This window comes from Cariama cristata, unplaced genomic scaffold (genome assembly GCF_000690535.1).
Source record: "Cariama cristata isolate BGI_N322 unplaced genomic scaffold, ASM69053v1 scaffold22362, whole genome shotgun sequence".
NCBI classification, from domain to species: Eukaryota; Metazoa; Chordata; class Aves; order Cariamiformes; family Cariamidae; genus Cariama; species Cariama cristata.
In genome coordinates this window covers 4,692-13,876 of record NW_009605810.1, presented here as the reverse complement: position 1 = coordinate 13,876, position 9,185 = coordinate 4,692, and the positions used below count along the sequence as shown (strand labels likewise).

Sequence of the window (9,185 nt, the reverse complement as noted above, 5' to 3'; positions counted from 1 at the left end):
AAGGGGACAAATGCAGCCCCGGCATGGTGCTCGGTTCCAGCCACCCCTTTTGTCCAAACCCATTTGACCTTGCTCCCCCTTTGGCTGCCCAGTTTCCCCTGCTCCCATGGCCTTTGGGTGGTCCCACTGCAGGGTGTCCAAAGGTGAGCGAGCCACGGGCTGCAACCCTCGCAGGGCAAACGGGACGGATGCATCCAGCCACAGGCAGGAGTACATGGATGCCTCCATTTCAGCCACAGGCTGGACTCAACCCTCCCCTCTCCATGCTCCCCTCCTGCTTACCGACAAGGGCCCCGCCGGCAAAAGCCATCAGCAGAGATACCACAATGCCAGCCGCCTGGAACCCTCCTTGGACACTGGGTGTCCGCGTCTGGTACGTGCCAGTGAAGTCAAATGCCTTGACAAGCCTGCCGAGGGCAAAAATGGCAAAGATTGCTCCTGGCAAGAGATCCTTCCCAGCTCTGGAGGAGCCGTGTTGCCCTGCTCCCCCAGGGACTCCTCCCTAGCCCCATCCCTTTTCTGCAATGGATCAGCGGAGTGTCACAATGACACAAAACACCACTCACTTCCTTCTCCTCTGGCCCCTGGCAAAGCTTTACCTAGGAGGAGCCCAAAATACAATAATTTCTTTTGTATTTCAGACCTTTAGCCTTACCTGATCCCCCAAAACCATGCAGGGATGGAGGGAGGAGCACTGCCCCACCCACCGTGCTCCAGAATAATGGCAAGCAGTAGGGCTGTGGCTTACTTTTTGAGGCCACCAGAAGTCAGCTGCAAGAGATGAGTCCTTTACACTTCAGTAAGCCCAAGACAGTCAGCGCACCCCATGTTTTTGAGGGGGAAAGGGGCAACCCTGGACAATTAACAAGGGCTGTTAATTGCTCCTTGCTCCTTACTCAAGGATCCCCAGGTAAAATCTATTCTCAGAGAAGATTTTCAAGCTGTCTTACCCTTCCTTTCCATATACATCCTCTGTGGCTGCAGCTGCGGTGATGGCCCCCACAATGCCCCCAATAAGGCCCGGTATGGCGTGGAGATTGTGGATGCCGCATGTGTCCTGGATGTGCAATCTGGACTCCAAAAAAGGCTGAGGGGAATGGAAGTAGAGAGACATCAGGGACATGAACACAGCCCTGGAAAGGATTAGTTCCTTCCATGGAGGATTGGGATAAGCAGAGGAAGAGTGATATTGTGTCCCATTAAAGCGCTAAGGGCTTGTACACAAAGATGTGAGGCAAGCTCAAGATACAATCACAACCTATTCTCCAAACACTCTCCCATTGGGAGACTGAACCTTCCTGACCATTTTGGGGCAGTATGTGGAGTCAGAAGTGCATCTGCATAAGGGGTGGTGGAAACCCTCAAAGGGAAGTGAATCCATTTCTGGTCTCCTTAGCAGGACCAGGGCTGCAGACCCCTAGAGCAGCACTCACCGTGAGGTAGACATACCCCACTGTGGACACGATGCCACAGATGAACCCGACAATGAGGGAGCCGTATGGAGTCAGCATCATCTCTGCACTGGTGCCCACGGCCACGCCGCCCGCCAGCGTTGCGTTCTGGATGTGGACCTGCAGAAGTAACCGCCCTGTCTTGGTGGGGAGACTGCAATTGCTCAGGCATGGTGCAAATGGCAAAGCGGGAGAATCAGCTCTGAAAATGTTTCCAGAGGAAATATCAGGGCTCATTTTCCTGCTTCTTGGTGAAAAACAAGAGAACAGGCAGCCTCTGTCTGTAGCACAGGCACACATAGACTCCCACTCCCCATACCACACACATTCTTTGCATCCACAAATCTGGGTGGGGAGTTGTGATGAGATGGAAATTGTCTCACCCATGTGTCACGCAAGATCTGCTGTCACAGAGACATGTCACCCACACACATAACACGTACAAGTCAGCCCCCCGATTGCTCACGAGCTGCCGCACAGGCCCTGCTCGGCTTGCTGGAGAGCACTGCCAAACATGGCTCTGCAACATGCCCACCAGTAGCTCTCTGGGCAGAGCAAGTCCAGTCCCTGCTGTGACTTAGCTCCACCACATCCTGGGCATCATCCCGCACCTCAAGCACTGCGGGACTCACTTCCCACTTGCTTATTCAATATAGTTTCTGGATTTCTGCCTGGATGCTGGTTTCACCATCACGCCCTGAAACCCAGAATCTGTTCAGCAAAGGACAAGTGCCAATTGTTTCCTGGACCCTCTATCAACCTCATTATAAATCCCTTGGACAGCGCAGGGCTCTCTGCTCCTAGCTTACCATGTCAAGCTTGCCTTTCTTCTGCAGCATGCTGGAGAAGGCCACTGTGGTGAGGACACAAGCAGCCAGCGAGCAGTACGTGTTAATGGCAGCCCTGTGCTGGGCATCCCCATGCTCAGAAATTGCTGAGTTAAAACTGGGCCAATACATCCATAGATACAGGGTACCTGGTGGGATGGGGAGAAGGGGATGAAGAAGAGAAAGGGAAAAGGGAGAATACAGGGATTGGAAAAAACGTCTAAAGAAGATCTTTCTGCACAGGGGTAAGTTAAATCCCATAGTCCTGCTGCCCTGGAGTTGCACCCCCCATGATGGGACCAGCATCAAGAGGGGCTGGCAGAGAGGGGGAACCAAAACGTGTCCTTGTCTTCCCAGGCACCATCTCAGCCCAGCCACTGGTGAAGGGAGCTGAGTAGCTCTGAGAGGTGGAAGACCGGGATACAGAGCTTCTCAGCCCCAGATTCTGGTTTCAGTTTGGTTTTTGCAGAGACACAGAAGGGACCAGCCCTCTGCAGCCAAGTGGTCTGCATGTACCAGCACCCCTGAGGTGGGGGCTGACTCACCAATCATAGCGAAGAGGTCGGAGTGGTACACGGAGCCCTGCCTGTCCTTGCTCTGCTCCAGGTTGGGTCTGTACAGGATGCGTGTCACTGTGAGGCCAAAGTAGGCTCCGAAGGTGTGAATGGTCATGGAGCCACCTGCGTCCTTAACCTGCAGTCATAGGAAAACAAGAGTTTTGCTTCTGCAATTGTCACTCATTCTGAAGCTGAGGTCTGTTTTGCATCATGCCCAGCTTGTCTGCCCACTTGTCCTTCCAGCCTGCACTCAGTCATGGGGAGACGTGGACAAAAATGCTCTGGTCCTGCTATCTATGCCACTTGCTTGGTCCCGTGCATGGCCGTGGCATTCCTCTTAGTTTCCCCTTGGAAGGCATCGAGGCAGACAGGAGTTTCTGACATGACCCAATGGCAAGTGGGTTGCAGCGATAGCTAGGTTGGCTCCCAAGTGCACTCAGGTCTTGTGAGAGCTCATTTGCTTCCCAGCCCTCTAAGCCCTCTCTCGGAGAGCAGGAACGCTGCCTCTGTCAGCAGCATCTTGTCCTCTTTGTCACTTGATTTCCTTCTATAACACCCATATTCCAGCAAGTGAAACAGATGAGAGGGAAATTTCAGGCACAAAGAGAGCGACTGGTCCTTTATGCTAAGACTTCTTGTCTGCCTCAGGAGCCGTGGCAGAGGGACCCAGTGCTCTTGAATGGGCCGGCTAGTGTGTAAAACCCCAGAAGATCTCGCTTCTCAAGGAAGTACCACCCGCTGACTCCCTCCTTCATTATCTGTCTACTTTTTCTGCCTGAATCCTTGCATTTCAAATGCTTATGAAGACAGTGGTTTGGTGGAGCCATAGCAAAGGGAGACAATTTGGAGAGATGCGGAGAGGAAGGAGCAGAACCAAGCGGGCGCTGCCTAAAGCCTTACATGAAGCAGGTTGAGGAGGATGTACTCATTCACCGCGAAGAGCGTGACTTGAAACAAAGTCATGACAAGGACCTGTATGGGGCTGGTTTTACCCAGGATGGCCCCAAAGGCAATGCACACGGAGCCCACGCAGAAATCAGCATTGATCAGGCTGGAAAAGGGGAAGGAAAATCGTGGTTTAATAAGGAAATACTCTTCTGTAACTCACCCTCACCCACCTCCAGCTCTACAGATCCCACCCAAAGACAAATAGGTGATTAGGAGTCAGCCCTGGATTTCCCACTGACCTTCCTCCCATCCTTACACACTGTCCAGGAAAAGTGCTTTCCCTCAAATTATTTAAATAATGTGGATCATATATGTTCTCAGCACTGGCATCCATGGTGCTTGGCTTGGGACTAAGGGGTGACGCTCATCTCATTTCCTTTTGAGCAGTACCACCATAATGACAGGTACCTTTGGGCTAAAAGGTGGAAAGCAAGTGGAGGTATATGGAAGGAAGACAACATTTTAGAGACATGTTTGCACATAACAGAGGGATAGGCGCTGCCAGCTGCTTGGCTCCCATCCCAGCTCTTCCACTGGCCAGTCAAGACGTGGCATCCCTGAGCCCATCTCCTCCTTACTTCTCCACTCCAATGAGGATCTTCCCGCTCTTGAAAGAGTGGAACCAGCCTTGCATCAGAAGAGCCCACTGGATCCCAAAGGCAGCAAGGAGGAAATTGAAACCCACAGCTCCAAATCCGTAACGCTTGAGGAATGTCATGAGGAAGCCAAAGCCCACAAAGATCATCACATGGACGTCCTGGAAAGCTGTGCAGAGGGAAGGGATCGTCAGTTCTGCAGGGACAGCAGGGCTGTGAGTGCCATTTGAATTTAGTAGTGAAAAGAAACTAACCACATCAGTGGCAGTAGGGGGAAAATTCAAGGGAAAATGTGTGTTTGTCCCATGGCCCCACATTTTGAAGTCTGAAAGTGGCTCTGCTTTTTGAAACTGGTTTTCGGTTAAAAAGCTTAGCCTTGAAAGTTAAAAATGCTTATTAAAAGCTGTGTACAGGAGAAGGCAAGAGAAGACCAGAGACTAATGGAGTGTACAAAGGAAAACATTTTTCTATTCAGATTGTTTTTTCCCCTTTTGTAAAAAACTCAGAAAATGTCATGTAAAACGAACACTGAAGTTTTGTTAAAAACACACGAGTGGTCATTTTGGGTACGTCCATCCAATGCAGGGTCCTGGTGATGGCTCAGAGCAAGAAGACTACAAGAACAAGGGAAGTTTACAAACATTTTTAAATGCCACTGAAATCAGTGGCAAAATACCCTTGAGACCAGGATCCCACCTTGTGAGATTTTGAGTGCTTAAACCAGAGAGACCCAGTTCTTCCCACAAATGCTCAGATCTGCTAACTCGAGCCCCTCAGATGCCCTTCCCCGGGGGAAACCAAACCTGCGTGAGCCTCTTGAAAGAACTTCTTGGTGCAGTAAACCTGCTGTACTTTTTAATGCCACACGTTTCTATCAGATAAGCATCGCTTTGCAATTAAGTGAGCTGAAACGCTGCATACGTACAAATTGAACCATGCAAACCCTCACACTGGAGGCCACTCTGCCCATGGAAAGAGCAGGAGACCCAAGGCTGGGATCCCCCGCTGGGAGACTCCCACCAGCAAACCCGCACTGTAGAACAGCTAAACACAGCATCAACAGAGCTACACCAGCAAGTTCTGCATTATGCACCGCACAAACGATTCTAGCCACTATAACCAGCAATGTCTGTGCACCTCAGAGAAGGCATAAGCTCAGGGAAAAGGAAAATAGGTGACTGAGAATCTGCGCTACCCTGAACCTGTGCTGAAATCCAGCAGCCCCAGATCCACTCCTGCAGGGAGAGTGGGGTTGTATCTGCTGCTTCCATTACGGGCTGGGTGAGGATTTGGGTGAGGTGGAGCTCTGCAGAAGCTGTGGCTTTTGTCCTTTGGTGCTTTACAAGATCTTGCAGCTTGTTTAAGGACAAGCATTTGGACAGGCTCCAGCAATGTAGTACCATGTTGCAGAGACAGGTCAATCAGCTTGTTTTCAAAAATGCTCCCCCATGCCAATGAAATCACTTGTAAAAAAAGGAAGGAGACAAGATCTGCAGCTGACACTGTTCAGCAGAGGTCACTTCAAATGCACTTCTCCGCATGTCCTAAGAACCAGTCTTCCTAACTCTGGTTTTACCATACAATCCCACAGACTTCCCTTCTGCAGCTGTATATTCTCCCCACTTCTCTTCTCCAGTGTAAGCAGCAGAATACACAGCTAGAATTGTTGGCTGCCATTTGCGTTATATATTCCCGCTTTCATCCTAAAAGCAGAAATACGTGGGTCAGAATTAAAGCTGTGGACTGTGTGCCCTCCAAAAACACAGAGGATCCCCACTGTGTGTTAGACTTTGTACAAACCCAGGAGGAAGAGCAGGTCTTTCTTCAAATTGCACCTGATCTAAAGCCTTTTTCTAACCCTTGCATTTGTTTTCCCTTGGAAAGAATAACATTGGTATCACTCAGAGGCAGCCCAGGCACTCCCATGCCCTAAAAGTTTTGTGACCCTGCTTTTGCAGGACAATTGTCATCACTGTCTAGAGGAAGTGTTTGGGCTTTGGGAATGCTACCTGTGCTGAAGAATCTCATTTCTTTTCCCTAGAGAGCAGAGGAGTCATGCATTAGGGAACGTCAATGTGCGATTCAAAACGAGAAGGAATTATCACGCTGACTGGGACCTGGCAATGGGCACCACTGACACAACCATGCATAGGCTTCCCTCTGCCAGCCTTCCCTGTTCCCAGGCCTTCATCTCTGGGCTAGGAGGACCTGTCAGTTTGTCACTCCTATCCCACTGCCATTGCGGACAGATCCTGTGGACAGCAGTGGTCACAGATATGTTAATACAGATGATCCTTGGGTGTTCAACCATCGCATTCTCTTCTGAGCAGCGCTGGAGGGACACAAGGAACAAAATGCCAGGGCTTGGCCGCCTTGCCATGTTTGTCCATCTTCACAGACGGAGAATATTTCTGATTAGATAATGGAGAAAAATCAGCTGTGCTTTTGGGCACATAAGCTGTTCTTCAGGTCTGAAACAGAAATGTAATGCAAAGCTAAACTGAGCTAAGCAGTTGCTCTTAGGCTGATTTAGTTATGTGAATCCATGCAGCCATTTGAGGGCAAATACTTGGCGCTGCAGAACGGGAGTGGGATATGAGGACAGAAGAGATGTCACGTCCTTAGCTCCTACGAGCTCTTTCTTGGACCCTCGATGTCCTCCCAGCACATCAGTTGTAAGAGCAGCCCTCAGGCGCTGCTGCTGCTTCATGCCAACCCATGTGGGGTTAGTAGTCCCAAGGGCAGATCTTGAGAGAGAGCCCAGGGCAGCCACGGCTGTACACTAACCCGGAGGCCGGCTGAGCAGCCGGTTTCTGTAAGCAAATCCTTTTCTGAACTAGCTAATCCTCAGCAGCTACAGGTTTCTATAGCTCCTTTGATTTAGCAGGTGTTTTTAATGGAAATGTTCTAAATAGATGCATGACTCAGGCCTGTTGCTTCCTTGGAAACAATTGCCTACAGAAGCAGCCTGTTCTGAACGGCTCACAAAGATGACCAGCCCTGGAGATCAAAGCCAGCCAAAGGCACCGCCTGGCCAGAAGGGCTTTAGCCACCTGAATAATCCCCGTGGCAATACGATACAGCGACCCAAGAGCCCTGGGAACCTGGCAGGGTAGGAGGACTCCGGCATCGAAATGCCAGTAGCTAAAGGGTAATTTACTAGTGAGGGGGAGCACGTAGGAAGGGGAAGAAGATGTCACAGGATCTCGACAGCCGTTCCTCCGTATGCACAGAAAAGCTTGCTCTGATCCAGAGCTGAGGGAGGGGGCAGCAAGCCGAAACTTGCAGGGTGCTGGGAACACGTCAGCCCTATTCCTGGAAAAAAGACGTCACATATTGGTGTCACACTACCCCGCTGACAGAGCCCCAAGAGCACTGGAGGGCCAAGAGGCTTTTCTCTTGCTCTTTGGTATACCTCAAACCAGCCTCAAGGCAAGACCCTGACTTTCCAGCAATCGGTGGAGACATCATCTCTGACAGGCTCTGCCATGGGATGGGATGGGATGGGATAGATGCGATGGGTTGGGATGGGATAAATGGGATGGGGACCAGCCAGCACCAGGACTAGACTTCCCGAATACTTACACGGGTATCGGAAGTAGAAATCATTCTCTATGTCACTGGTCAGGTTCTTCTCTCGCTTCTCTTCCTCCCAGTGCGCATCGGCTTCGGGGCCAAAGCGCACGAAGACCCCGAAGAGGATGATCATGGCCACCTCCCAGAGGAGGCATACGAGTGGGAGCCGCCAGCGCATGTACGTGTTCTTCGCCATCCCCTGGTGCCTCGGCCGCTCCATCTGCAAGGATCCCTGGGGGCCTGGCAGACCGTGTGAGCCCACGTCCCCCGTGTCCGGCCAAGGCCAGCAACATATATAGGTTGGAGAGGGGCGAGGTGGGGCCCAGGGAGGTGCCTGCAGCAGGATCACATTTCAGAGCACCAGAGCTTTGGCAGGCTTGCTCCTCTCACCCTCCTTCCTCCCTGGGAGGAGGGACAGGTCCTGGCACCTTTTGTCCGAGCTGCTCCGAGCACCTCTGAGCTGTGGCTCCCCGGGGGGACAAGTAGACATGGAGGCCAGTGCACGTGGGGAGTGGAGGCTGGGCGTCCTGCCCCCTGGTCTGCCTGGCCCCACACCTCTTCCCTTCCCCTTGCAAAAGGACCCTCAGCCCCGCCACCCCGAGTGCCCTCCCTGCACTTAGTGCTCCCCTCACCAACCCCCTGGCTCTGCAAGCACCCTTCCCCAGCTGACACTGAGAGTGAAGGCAGGGTGCCCCTTGCTCCCGCTTTCAGCTGTCCCCCCCATCTCGCCCAGGAGGCCCTTTGTCCTGGGGTGAGACCGTCCTGCTCCTTGCTTTGCAGCGTGCATCCAGACAGTTGTCTGCACCTTGCAAGCCAGGGTGGAGGTGAGTGGGAACAGGTTTGCCACCCCATGCAGGGCAACTCCCAGAGCCTCTTGGGCAACACCAAACTGTCACCAGGGTCTGTTTCCTCCCTTGAGCCTCTGTCCTGGGTGTGGAGATGGGGGGACACAGCTCTGCTGCAGTGGGGGTCTGCCCAGGGCTGCCCACCCTGTAACCAGAGCAGCTGGCTCTCTTTGACTAAGAGCAAATGGGGCTGAGCCCAGGGGCCACAGTTCCTTCCAATGACCAGGAGAAGATGAGTTGGGGCCTCCCCATATCCCTGCCAAGGCAGCCTGAGTCACTGGGCTGGGTGTGGGTCCCACTGTTTGCTTTTGGAAAAGCAGTCTGTGGGGCAGTCCAAGGAGGAAGAGGAAGATACATGCTTCAAACCAAATGCCAGGATCCTGCA

General features: G+C 52.2%; 1 protein-coding gene across 1 annotated transcript; it reads right to left on the bottom strand.

Moving 5' to 3' along the window:
- Positions 1-282: 282 nt before the first annotated feature.
- Positions 283-8,209, bottom strand: RHCG (Rh family, C glycoprotein; the record flags this gene model as incomplete). The annotated part of the gene is made up of 8 exons (XM_009696138.1): positions 7,965-8,209; positions 4,362-4,548; positions 3,736-3,886; positions 2,824-2,971; positions 2,261-2,427; positions 1,434-1,571; positions 951-1,087; positions 283-407 (listed from the first exon to the last, which is right to left on the bottom strand). Coding segments are annotated over exons 1-8 (1,264 nt in total), but the record flags the coding sequence as incomplete, so codon positions are not given.
- Positions 8,210-9,185: the final 976 nt, after the last annotated feature.